General features: G+C 43.9%; 1 protein-coding gene across 2 annotated transcripts in view; it reads right to left on the bottom strand.

The window, feature by feature from the left end:
• Blo (bloated) overlaps positions 1-14046 on the bottom strand; it is a 188337-nt gene that overhangs the window by 145366 nt on the left and 28925 nt on the right. For both annotated transcript variants that reach the window (XM_076439688.1, XM_076439694.1), the window contains exon 3: positions 3288-6808. In XM_076439688.1, coding sequence (XP_076295803.1) covers positions 3288-6808 — 3521 coding nt within the window. The remainder of the gene's footprint in view (positions 1-3287; positions 6809-14046) is intronic.

Genomic DNA, 14046 nt, shown 5'->3' with positions numbered 1-14046 from the left:
CAGGTAGTTGACGAAATCTCCGACGGATCAAGCTTCGTCACGTTCCAGATATTTTCAAAGCCACATACGACAGCGGATTAAATTAGATCGATCGGAATATCGACGGAACGAGGTAAACATTGCGCTCGACATAAACCCACGATGGTGCAAAACTGTTTTGCAGTTTTAGAGCATCGCCTTAACAATTAACATAATATTGCCTAATATTGAGAGTCTCGGACATAACCATATGAACTTGAATGACTAAGTACGATAAAATTAAATTTGCTCGAAAATAAAATTAAACGTCCAGATGAATATTGAAGATATGATGTTAAGAATCATCTTTGTGTCTCAAAGTTTCATATAATGAACTTGAATGACAAAGTATTCGAAAAATAAAATTTGTTTGAAAATGAAATTAGTCATCCAGATGAAAATTGAAGATATGGTGTTAAGGATCACCTTTGTGTCTCACAGTTTCATATAATGAACTTGAATGACAAAGTATTCGAAAAATAAAATTTGTTTGAAAATGAAATTAGTCATCCAGATGAAAATTGAAGGTATGATGTTAAGGATCATCTTTGTGTCTCAAAGTTTCATATAATGAACTTGAATGATAAAGTATTCGAAAAATAAAATTTGTTTGAAAATGAAATTAGTCATCCAGATGAAAATTGAAGATATGGTGTTAAGGATCACCTTTGTGTCTCAAAGTTTCATATAATGAACTTGAATGACAAAGTATGTGAACAATAAAATTTGTGTGAAAATGAAATTGGACATCCAGATGAAAATTGAAGATATGGTGTTAAGGATCATCTTTGTGTCACAAAGTTTCATATAATGAACTTGAATGACAAAGTATGTGAACAATAAAATTTGTGTGAAAATGAAATTGAACATCCAGATGAAAATTGAAGATATGGTGTTAAGGATCATCTTTGTGTCACAAAGTTTCATATAATGAACTTGAATGATAAAGTATGTGAACAATAAAATTTGTGTGAAAATGAAATTGAACATCTAGATGAGAATTAAAGATTGGGTATTAAGGATCATCTTTATGTCACAAAGTTTTATATACGTAGTGCACTTGAATGATAAAGTATTTGAGAAATAAAATTTGTTTGAATATGAAATCAAACATCCAGATGAAAATTGAAGGTATGGTGTTAAGGATCATCTTTGTGTCACAAAGTTTCATACAATGAACTTGAATAATAAAGTATTCGAAAAATAAAATTTGTTTGAAAATGAAATTAGTCATCTAGATGAAAATTGAAGATAGAGTATTAAGGATTACAAAGTTTCAAAGTTTTATATGTATAATGAACGTGTAATATCATTTCTTGATCTATAAGTTTTATAAGATTTGCTGAAATCGGACATTTCACATGCAACATCTTGATATATACGAGAAATGCCAGAAAGTTGACATGAGATCATTAATAACAATAGCAATTCCTGTACTGATCATTTAATGAAGTTTTTACTCGAAAATGTAGCAAGCTGAGTAGGATTGGTGCAAGTGTAGATGCAGCTTAAACGTTCAACCCGTTCAGTCCGCAAGTCTCGAGAACGGTACGAGGAAGCTGCGGAAGCCCGCGGAAGGTTGCGGCGAACACGTCGCCTTGTTTCCACACACGACCGTGATAAATACTCCGAAAAACGTTTCTGCTGCGTGGGCGGGAGAGTGCGATCCCGGTTAGGTTGTATGGCGTCCACCAGCGCAGCGCAGCGCACCGGCACGCTGCGGATACTTTCCACCGTCTGGTGTACAGTTAGGCGTGACGCAACCGCGCACTCGAGAACGGTATGAGATCCCAATTATCGAATGCTTCCGGTTTCTAAGGGTCTCGGGTTTGCGTGGAACAACGCCTAGCTGGCTTAGGTTCCTGGAGCGATGAATACCGGGATGAGGCCGGTTGCGCCGCAGGAAGAGTCGACTCGCACAGACCTTATTGTTAGCTTATTGTTAGAATCGCTGTCTAATTGAAAGGCAGGTATCCGGCTAAGGGCCGCTATCAGCTGTCAGCCTCTCTTAAAAATCGTGGGCAATGCTTTAAATCCTATTATAGTCCTATCAAAATGTACCGAAAATTTCAAAAACGTGGTGTTTGATTGCAGTACGTAACGCTCGAATATTAACATTAAAAGTGATTAGAATGTTTTAGCTTTCAAAAATGACAAGTCTCTATTTATGTAGATTTTGTGCAATTTTTATTACAATATTTGCTTCGATAAAGATATTTATCGAATCAATTTCGTAAGACGAAAAATATAGTTGTAAATATAGTGTTAATTGTGATATCGTATCTATATTTTCGGTTTCCGTTTCCTCATTATCGGTGACGATCGGATGATTAACCTTCCAAGCGATTATAACGGCGTTAGCATCATCGTGTTACAAGAAAAGAATCCAGACAATGTCACGGCAAAGAAATCCGCTCATTATTCCAACAAAGACTAACTATGCGCAATGAATAACATTGAAGACATCCACTTAAAGCGCAGCTTGATGACGTTAACATCAAAGGCTACACCAGAGTTGCGGCCCTGTCCACTAAAGTCATTCCACGTGTTATTGCGGAAGTGGTCTTTGAAGATCGTAAGAAACCGTCCGCGGTGATCCACGACGATCGGATAAGCCTGAAGATCGTGGTTGTAAAAGAAGTTTATAAGGCTTGAGATTATACGACTGTCACGGGCTATCTATCTTGGCCGATACATAGTGATTTCCGTCTTCCAAAGTGAAGAATGAAAAGATAGCTCTCTCTCTCTCGCGCGCGCCGCTACTATTTGTCGTAAACGCATTTTTATTTCGATTCTATGGACTCTCCGGCTTAATATCTTTACCACCATGTGTTTCACAATTTCAATGTCCCGTTCCTACCATCGGATTAACGTTCTAACCCCGCGCGAGATGCCGACGGTTTCAACGTTAGCGACAGGAACATCTCCCGTACCGAAATCACCCAATATTAACTTTAATTTCACACTATTCGTTCGTTACGCAGTCGTAAACTCGGTGAGAAAATTGCGATAGGCTTTTTTCCTACATAGTCAATTTTCTTGTTTAACTGTCGAGTCCTCGTACACTTCTCGAATCAATTTCTTAAACAATTTCGAAGAAATAAATAAATATCTATACAGCTCTTGCGTCTGGAAACATGTCCTATTTCGTATAAAAATCCGCTGTTTATCAAAATCTTGACACAGTATTGTTAATTGATATTTTCGGATGCAGCTCGCCAACGGTTCTCTAAATCTCCGATCGGATCAAGACAAGAAAGAATCCTTACCTGATTGATGTCGCTGCCCAAATCCCTGGCGCTCTTCGCGCTCCTCAGCTGATCGCCGCGGTACTCCCTGTACCTGATGGTGACCTCGTCGTCGGTGAGCGCGCCGCTACCGCTGCCACCGCTCCTCGCGTTCTTCTTGTTCTTCTCCTCCTTCGCCTTCTTCTCCTTTTTGCTGAACAGCTGCTTCACTTTGCTCATCGTGCCGCTCTTCTTCGCCGCCTTCTTCTCGTACTTTTTATCGGCGCCGGACGGTGGTTTCGCGGTGACCGGCGGCGACTTCGATACGTCGTTCGAATACTTGTCGTACTTCCGTTGCTCGGACGCAGTCAAGTTCATGTTCCGATCGGTGTGCCTCCGTTCGTGCTTGACGAACTGTTTCGTGACGAACCCCTCGTCCTCGGACTCGATCTGTTCCCGTCTGTCCACCTCCTGCGAGTCACGCCTGTAATCGTTCTCGATCCCCGAATCGGCCAGACGATCCTTCCGGTCGGAGTCGCTGAGTCGTGTCTCGCGTTGACGCCGCTCGGTGTGCGACCGAGTCTCCTGTCTGATGTGCCTCGACTTGCCGCCTTCGTGGAAAGCCCTAGCCGGCCTGGTAGGGCTCTCGTCGAAGGGTTCCAGTAGGCCGACCGAGGGTTTCACTCGAGGACTCTCCCTGGCGTCAGAATCGTCGAAGTAATCCAACCGATTGCGAGAACGACGCAAAGGCTTCTTCGGATCCTCGTCCAGATTTCGATGCTCCTTTCTCAGAGTCCGAGAGCTCTCGTCGTATCTGGTCTCGCAGCGGATCGAGTCTCTAGCGGTGGTGTCCGAATCGTATCTGCTGGAGTTATAGCCACCGCGATCGGTGCGTATCCTGGGTGGAGAACTGTCGTAGTCGTCGTGGACAGGGTGCTTGCTAGTGGTGTACCGTTGGGTGGTGCGCGTCTCCTTGTAATACTTGGACTCCAGCTGACTGTTCGTCATCTGAGAGATATCGGTGTCGTAGTCGTCGTTAGGCCCCTCTCTCAAACTATCCAGGTGTCTCTTCGCGAAAGGTGACCTTTCCTTCCTACCATTTATCGTGGGACTCTCCAGCAACGGTCGACGCATGTCCCTGGCGTTCACATAGTCCGCGTGACTGCTGGTCAGGTTCTCGTGGGACCTGGTCGTGTACTCGCTCCTGAGTGCCCTGACTCTCGCGTTCTCGCCTATCTCGTCCAATCGCTGGGTCGACTTGCTCATGCCGCGTATCGACTCGAAGTTCTTCTTCTTCGGCAAGTACGGCTCCCTGGGCCTGGTCTCGCGGTCCAGGAAGTCCTCGCTTTTCGAGAATTTCCTCTCGGTGGTGAACTTCTTCGCTACGATAGGCGAGGGCAGCACGTTGTTCTCCTTGGACTCTCCGCGGAAGTGATGCGGCACCGGATGCTCCTCCTGATGATAATTGGACACCTTGTACGGACTACTGGAACCCCTGATACCCTGGAAACGCTCCTCGGGGCTGTTTCTAGGCCGGTTGCCGACGAGCTTGAAATCGTCCGCGTAGCCCTCGTGCGTTCGTGTTTCGACGATATATTTGTCGCCGTATTTGTCCGTCCTGGTCTCCACGGTGTAGCCGTCCCTCGGCTTCGCGTCGATGTACCCGTCGGTCGATATTTTGTTGATCTTCTTCTCGTAGCCGTAGACCTTGCCGTTGTCCTCGTGTATCTCCTTCTCGAAGATGTACTTCTCCCCGTTACTGTTGGTCCTCGTCTCCGTGATGTAGGTGTCCATGTAACGTTTCGGGGACGCGACGCGGTTCGGCGTGACAGGCGATGGCACGATCGGCTTATCGATGATCTCGTGCTCGGACTTCTTGATCGGCACGTTCGCGCTGTTCTTCGCGGCGAATCTCTCGTCAGCCAGCAGCTTCGACTTGATCCGAGATTCGAGCAGATCGCGCCTCGCGCTCAGCTCGAACGTCTTGTTCGATATTCCGGGCTGCGTCTGTCTCGGGAGATACTCGTTGGTTTCCCGTTGCCTGGCGTCCGTCCCGTCGGCCCTGCCCCTGCCGGAAGTATCGACGAACACCGTCGACGTGTACTTCTCCGGTTTATCGTACAACCGTCGGTCGATCTGCTCGAACTCGTGGTGTCGTTTCCCGTCCGAGTTCCTGGACGTGTAATCCTGCGCGCTGCTGTAGTGACCGGTGAAGTGACTGACGGGCTTCCGGTCCTCCTCGAACCTCGACTTGAACGTGTTGATCTCGTTGTTGCGTCGCAGGTCGCTGTTGTAAGAGTAATCCGTCCTACGGTACTCCTTCTCCGCGGGACTGTTCTCACGGGAGGAGTCCTTTCGCTCCAGGCCGAGGCCTTCGTCGCTGTCCGAGTGACTCCTCTGGGCCTTCTTCTTGTCGGTCTGCACCTGAGCATAGATTACATTGGTCTGCGGGGGCGGAGAGCTGCAGGACTCGTTCGGTCTGGTGTAGGAGAACGGTCGATTGTTGTTGTGCCCGAAACCCGGCCCGGGCGAGACCATGGTCCTGGTCAGCTGGGGCGGTGGCGATCGATCGTTGGACAATCGGTGAATCATCTTGTGTATCGTTGACTCTTCGTCGCGTTGTTGGAGATCGTATCGGCTGCTGTGCAGCATGCTACTCGCGGCGACCTTGTCTACTTCGTCGAGCCCGGTGTCCTTTGCCGGTGAAGGGGTCCGGGCTGCCTTCTCCTCTTTCCTTTGTTCCCCCTCCCGTTTGGACTTGTTATCGTCCTCTAGCTCGATGGGTATGCGCCGCACGGTCGCCTTGTTCGCTCTCGGGGGCGATACCGGTGGCTCGTCGGCTTCTTCCGTCTGTTGTTCGGGCTGGTCTCGCGTCTCTGCTAACGGCTCGAGCTCCGGCTCGGTTACCTTTCTGGCATCGGACTCCTCTTGCCTGGACTTCTTCGCTTCCGGCCGGCTCGCGGCCTCGTTCACATTGATCCTGCCGAAGTGGAACGGCTGCTGATCAACGTGCGGCGATGCCTCGATGATCGGGGACAGTTGTTTCTTTGCGCGCAGGCTGCTCAGGTGAGAGCCCTCGCTCTCACTGCCGCTCCTTTTGCGGTGTGATCGCGTTGACGCCCCCGCGTCGCTCGCGCTACGGCCCACCGGGTTCCTCTTGCGCTCGAGCTTAGGGGAGAAGAACCTGGCTAGGGTGCCTTTTAACTTCTTCGCACTGGCATCGCTCGCGCTTCGCTCCAGTGCCTTCTTCTTGAGCCGGGGCGTCTCGACCGAGTCCGCGCCCGTCGTACCACCGATCTCCTCGCTCCTGCGTCTCACATCGAGCGGCAGTTCCGGCCTCTTCTTGTTACGACGTGCCGGTAGTGTGCTGAATCGGCCGGGCAGTCGTCGGTTATCGTGTGCGACACAATGAAGGCTGCCCGCTTGCTGAAGCACCAGCGCCGCCTCCTGGGCCAAGTCCTCCTTGCTCCTCGACGCGATGCTCTCTTTGTGCACGGGGGTGGCGATCAACCTGCCTTCGCCATCTCCTACGAGCGCCGCGGCCACGCGGGGTGTTTCGCGTCCTGCAACATCCAAGCAAACGACTCTGGTTAAATCACTCTGGCTAAACGACCTTCGAAAGGCTTCACCCTCTGAAAATTCTCTTAAGGGCCGTGTGCTTTTTTTCGGTGAAAATATCGATTTTTTTCAAAATTCTTTAAAAGCGTCTTTGTAAAATCTCAAGGTGTGATTCGTAACAGTATCTACTCTGTATTTTTCAAAAAGGGTTATTAAAAGTATGATGAAAGCAAAGCTTATGTATAAAGTTTGATAGTTACACCTCTGCATTTTGAAAAAGTGCAAAATATTGACATGTTTCACCGAAAACGAAAGCTCCGTGTTGAGATTATGCGGTGGTTATGTTCTATGAAATGGTACGACAACTAAAATGTAGTTAAAACACGTGTAATTTACTAGCAGAAAGTAAAAGTTATTTGCGGAGAGTTTCATTAAACATGCCTTGGAAATCCGAAGCTTATTAAATTATAGACAATGCTAATAGCTAAGTGAATGTAACTGCCTACTGTCTACCGTAAAAAAATTTATGATGGGAGATAATGGTCGGGTTTATCATAGTCATTAGTGGTCTACTAAGAATGCTGAGAATCATTGGAACTACGTAGTAACTTTTCGATGTTACTAATACGTCATATGTTTCAAAGAATTATAAAGGGTTAGTATCTCATGAGTTTCCATGTTAGGGATTTAATAGCGACACTGTTTACAACACGTTGGAAAACGTCTCTACGTGATGTATCGTTTAACATATTCGAGAAATTACAGTAATCGAACAGAATACTAAAACTTCTAGTTTATTTTAAGTCCACATAGGTTCAGTGGCATTTTGATCTCGGCCTAACCATTCAGGAAAGGTGCTTGGCAAAGTTCAATCGATATCAAAGTTCAATGCTTAACAGAAAAAGAGAATTCGATGCTTCTGGATCGAGGTCAGCCAATCAAAGTTCAACACAGTCAAGTGCTTCGGATGATCAATAATTCGATCCTGAAAATCCACATAGCTTCTACATACAGGGTGACCTATATACAAGATTGTACTGAATGATAAGCATGCTGTACTGAATAGTAGCATTGAATGAATCGAATTAATCCATTTGGCAAATAAGCAGGTCAATCGTCAAAGGAAATGGCAAGAGGCGCGACAACGCGAGAAAACAAACGTATATCTCCGGCGTAATTCCTTCATCTGCCGACTTTCCCTCGCGTCGATCTCTGTAGTAAATTGTTCGGGCATTAGCTGTTCTTTTTACAGCGGTGGAGTAATTTCCGAGTCCGCTTCCTCCTAATTGCCGCGCGATTATAGTCGCGCCGCGCTCGGAAAGAGCTAATTAACATTCATTTAATCTGACACGATCAATCTATTAAAATCTGCTAATGCTACTCAAATTTCAATCCGTTCCACTCGCGGGACGATACTCGTTTCTAATCGAAGTTGGGGACAGAGAGGGGTTTGGATCAAAAATCCAGCAGTTCCATCGCTTTTCCATAAAAAATTTGACAGAACACGAGGTACATGACAGTCCTAGATCATCGCTAGTTAATATCTCCATCTTCTATCGGGGATAATAGATTGTCAGATTTCTCTGCTCGTTACTGTTTAATTGTCTTGTTTAATCAGGCCCGAAGTTGGATACGAAGCCGGTGCCGTTTCTGTAATTCAGCAACGATAAAAAAACGCGTCTCCTTCTCGATCGATCGTTAAACCGAGACGGGCCTCGTTTACTTTTCTTAATTGCCGTCCAATTCAGCCGACATAATAGACGCCGTCCTAGATGTACATATGTCCATCGGACGATCATTATCTCGTTACAAGTGGGAGTTTAGCATAAAAATCTCTGTCCAATCAGGCTTAGGCAATGAAACTCATCCGAAGATCATTCGGATAATCGTTCGAGTCGCGAGTTACTTTCCTTCTTCTCTATTTCTCGCTTATCGTCGCATCTTTGCGAACGTTGTCGATTTCGATTAATTCACGACTCTATCTAATCGACTGCAGAACACGATGTCGATAAGCTATATTTAGGTGCCTCGCTCCTGTATCTTTCAATTTTACTTCGAGTTTATTAGCATTTTCGTCTAGAACTGGCGTTTTCCTTTCCCGACATCGTCGGCAAACACGTCATACATTGTTCCAACTCGATGCGGACTGCCGCGCCGCGCGGAACTTTCGCTCCGCGGTATTTTTGTAAGTCGGATAATAGAAATCGTGCTTCAATTTAAAATTCAGCCCATACGCTCGCGCATACACGTAATACGCAATTTGACCTTTTCGGTGTGCACACGCCTTGTGAACTGGCGGGCTCGCCGCGGGAAATCCGCTCGAAGAGACGGGATTCTGCGAGGGGCGTTCGAGAAAATCCCATAAACCATTGCAACGATGCATGTGATCGCTTTGAAAATTTTTACGTGCACGGCATCATTTCAAAAGAACTTCATCTAAATCAGTAGTTATTTCACTCTTGTAGAATTTGACAATTTGACAAGAAAGCTTATTCCTTCCCAGATAGAATGTAATGTTATTTTATCGTCCTTTGCAAATGTAGGGGAACAATTCAGAGAACTTTATCTAAAATATCTTTCCATTTTGTTATAAACTTATTTAAAAAACGCTTAAAATTAACTTCACACGCGTATAACTTTCGTACCAGTGAATTCCTGACATTAAAACTTGGGTTTTTGGCCTTTTTCCGTCAAAATCTACGGGGTCATGTTTTAAAAAGTACAAAATTTGTGGTCCCACAAAGTGAAGTTTAGCCCGGAATGTGATCATACTTCGTCTTCCTTTCCAAATACGGGAAATTCGGAGAACAATCTACAGCTCGACCATTTCTGTTAAATTTTTGGGGGTTTCAAGTGAAAGAACGAATGTGATGCAGCGGACAAGCTTGGAAATATGTGTACGGGTCAGAAGAGAAGTCCGTATTGACATGGTTTGAGTAAAAGACACTGTGGGAAATGAAGGTTGTCTTGCGAATTCGTGCTAAATACCTCCGCGTCCTTTCCGATTTTCCATAGAATAATTAAAGAGAGGAGAAACCGTGTCTGATTCTAATCTCCACTTCATATTACGTCTTCGCGTGCAGCACAACCGCGGGTAATCACTCGATGCTCTCAACAAATATCATGTACCAGTGACCTTTCCGTAATAGTGTATACCATCCACAAACACAAGCTGGTGCACGTTTCTCGACAGAAATTAATTGACGTGCCAGCGACGAGAACGATTTTTATAAAATCCATTTTACACGTTGGACAACCCGGCAGAAATTACTTATTAACTTTCGAAAGTATCTGCCGAAGCATCTTTCACCCTTCGCGCTTCCTGCGCGAGTTGTTCTGAACAACTGCATAATTTAATAAATATATTAATTCCTCTTTTAATCACAATTCATGGTAAAAGATAATTGTTCGTAAAATTACCACTCTCCTTTATCTAGAAGAACATTCATTAAAATATTATGTATAGAATTCTTTCTAGGGCTAGAAAGTCCATAGAACTTTATCCAAATATGACAAGTACGAGAAATTTCAAACAGTAAAAAGAATAAAGGATATCTTTTAAGAACAAAAGATTATCAAAGGAATTTGGCTCTCGCGTGTTGCAACTGGCGCGGACGATTTTTCTTTTGCATAAAGATCCGCGGTCGATTAATTATAAAACTATCTAGCAGGTCTATCGTGGCATTCTTCCACGGCTGGTAAATGAGTCGTTAATCTCGGATGCTATTTACTACGTTCGGAATAGTATTTAACCCAGCACCGATGGTGTTTCGCGGAGCATTAATAAACATCAGTAGGCTCGCATACAATCGAGAGGAGAACGATCGGTAACGGTAATTAGAGAGGACGCGTGGGTTCTATAATCAATGATAAACAAGCTAATGATCCGCCGTTGAGGCCGTTGACGGATTTACAGCGTCATTGTCGCGGTTCCACGGGCCGAGAAGCTGTTGCTTGCGACCTCATTCGAGGAACATCTTGTCGAGGTCATCGACGAGGAGACCCCGGGAACGGGGCCACGCCGGGATTAGCGTTCCTGTTCGCCTACAAAAGCGGCGTACCACTTCTAGTACCCATAATGCCGTGCACCATTTCCACCGAGCACGTCTCTCGTGGGAAATCGTTGTTAAATGGAGACTGAATCCATTCCGGGGCCATTCTTGCCAACTTTTATGAGCTTCTGTTTACGCTAACAACCTCCACTCACGCTCGTTCTTCCTCACATTTCTGCGACTAATAGCCAAGCATTTCGAGAGCATTACGGAAGGAAACGGCTGTCCTGCTGTTTCCTATATTTACTCGATATACCCCCCTTTTTCCTTTGTTCGCTCTTGCTCGTTCGTTTTTCGCCCCAGAGAGCAAAGAGAAATTGGAAGCTCAGATAGAATGTTCTGGACGATTGTAGTAGGTCACTGGCGCGGATCATCGAGTGACCGAGTAGAGACTGCGGATTTTATACATTTATCAGAAGAATGATTATAATTGAAATACAACAGTGATAAGATATTGGAAGAAACTAAGGCTGTCGTTACACTATTTTTGACGTAATCGAATTATTAGAAGGAGGCTCAAATTTCCATTCAGCTGCTGTTTGTTATAATCGACTTTGAAAATTCTTATTTTTCATAAAGATTTACAATCTCCCACCGCTTGTTTCGTCAATAACCCTGCAGTTATATTTTATTAAATGCAACGTAACCTCTTATACCTCTTATACTGACCAATGTGAATTTGTTAAAGAGAAAGAGAGAATTATTACTAACCTGCACTTCTAATACAAAGATCGACACTGTTTCCAGTTATTTAGTGGTTATCAATTTGCAAGAGAAATTGCAATTTTCTGTTAAACGCTGAAGAAACTGAACGGCCAATGAGGAACCGTATACGAAGCACCACTACAGCCTACATCTTATTAAACACGATCGATATCTTCGGAAGCCTTGAAAACAATCAGCATTCCTGGTAGCAAATCGTACCCTCTCCACGCTTACCTGTTCGAGTAAGAAGTGGTCTAGCTAGGTCGAAGTTAAATAATCGAGGTATATAAGAACTGTGGAACGTGGTAAACGAGTAATACCGAGTACATAATGCGAGCGAGGGCAATGAATAGATTCATGCTTGAAACGTGGTAGTGGCTTTGGACGCGAGGCTGGCCACGTGATACAGATGAATAACCGCGCGCACAAAAAGAAAAAGGTTTCGCATCGCTCGTGATTTTCCAGTTTCGCATTGCATGCAGCGAAATTTTATATGGTACCAATCACCCCGTGGACCTCTTGCAACAGCAAAATCGTAATATTATACTTGCAAACTTTCTAAATTTTAATGAACGAGAGAAGTTACGTTGTTGGTTTCACGAAATATATTTGACTATAGCGAATTCGGACGAGGATTCGCTAATATTATAGTTTATCATCGAATTTGATCATCGAAAAAACCTTTTTCGATCCATCACACATGTTAGAATGTTAATTTCGACGTAGACTGTTAAACATTCTAACATGTGTGCTAGGATGGAGCGAAAAGAACTTTTTTTCGATGATCCAGTATAGTTAAATATATAGTTTGGAGCAAAAATGATCACACACGCTTTAAATCAGTATAACTTTTTTATGAATGGACCAAACGACTTCAATTTCTCTGTAAGGCTAGAGGAATTAGTTTAGTAAATGACTAAAAAGTATGTTGAAAAAATGCATTTGGTCGGAATTGTGAAAAACAATAGTAGAAATTGATTTTTACGACTTTTTTAGCTGGTCCAGTAACGAAAATTTAAAAGATGTGTTTGGTCAACACGTACAAATCATATATGCTCCAAAAATTTCATTGCAATTGGTTAATTGGTTTACGAGTTATAAACGTTCAAAAGTGGTAAAAAGGCCGAAAATTTTGAAAAATTGCAATTTTTACCACTTTTGATCATTTATAACTCGTAAACCAATTAACCAATTTCAATGAAACTTTTGGAGCGTATATAATTTATATGAGTTGACCAAACAAGTGATTTAAATTTTCATTATTGGCCCAGCTAAAAAAGTCGTAAAAATCAATTTTTACTACTGTTTTTCACAATTCCGACCAAATCCATTTTTTCAACATACTTTTTAGACGTCATTTACTAAACTAATTCCTCTAGCCTTACAGAGAAATTGAAATTCTTTGATCCATTCATAAAAAAGTTATTCTGATTTAAAGTGTGTGTGGTCAATTTTGCTCCTACTTGTATTTCGTGAAACCAACAACGTGACTTCTCTCTGATGACACCATCCGCCATCTTGCATAGGATCGTAACCACTTCTCCCCTCAAATTTTACTCGTTTCCCCTTCAAATGTGAAATGTAAATTCAGTGACCACGATAATGGCGACAAGTAGAAAAACTGTGTCCCCTTAAAGGCCTCGACCATCGTGCCGCGTGGCTAATTACTATGCAGACGTCTCGCAAAGCATACGTAGATTTAATTATCGCGTCATTAGCAATTACGCGCAACCGGAAGGAGGAACGCGAGCTCTCCTGCGAGCGAGCGCGCGCCTGATGAATTTGTAATGTGAAACAACGTCATCAGGAAGCTTCTACGAGCGGATACAGAGGTCTGGCACAACATCGCCATATCGTCGATCGAAGTTGTTCCGGACAACCGCGTAAAGTAGTATCGCCAACTAATTGGAAATAATTACAATCGTTCATTTATATCCTCCAGTTTCCATAATTCTGCGTGGCGACGCCGAGTAAAACGTTTCGACTATTCAAATTACAAAACCTCTTTAATTTCTATTATTTCTTATGGAACTTTTACCAACTAATTTGTGCCATTTTTCCTATTAAAATGACATTAAATACGATATCATTTGAACTGTATTTAGTGGTTTAATTGACGGTATGCAGTACGTTTTCAGCCGCGCGGTTGAACACAACGAAATAGTAGAACTGTACGATCTAAGAAGCAGCACGGACCCGAGGGTTTCCCCCGTTCTCCTTCACTTTTCTTTCGATTCTACTGCATATAAATGCGATTGCAGTAAAGCCTTAATGTAAAGAAAAGTTTTCCTTAGATCAATCGCATTCATTTACAGTAGAATCGAAAGAGAAGTGAAGGAGCGACGGGGTAGAAATTCGTAACGTAATCGGGATACACTGTGGGAGATCTTGCGACTGATGTGCATTTAATATACTCGTAATTACAAGTTATGAATGCCAGATGGCATGACAGAATGCCCGTTTCCGAGTAATAAACCTCGGGATCG

Source organism: Lasioglossum baleicum, chromosome 2, assembly GCF_051020765.1.
Source record: "Lasioglossum baleicum chromosome 2, iyLasBale1, whole genome shotgun sequence".
In the NCBI taxonomy this organism is placed as follows: Eukaryota; Metazoa; Arthropoda; class Insecta; order Hymenoptera; family Halictidae; genus Lasioglossum; species Lasioglossum baleicum.
The sequence above is the reverse complement of the archived record's forward strand: the minus strand, read 5'-3'. Positions and strand labels throughout refer to the sequence as shown.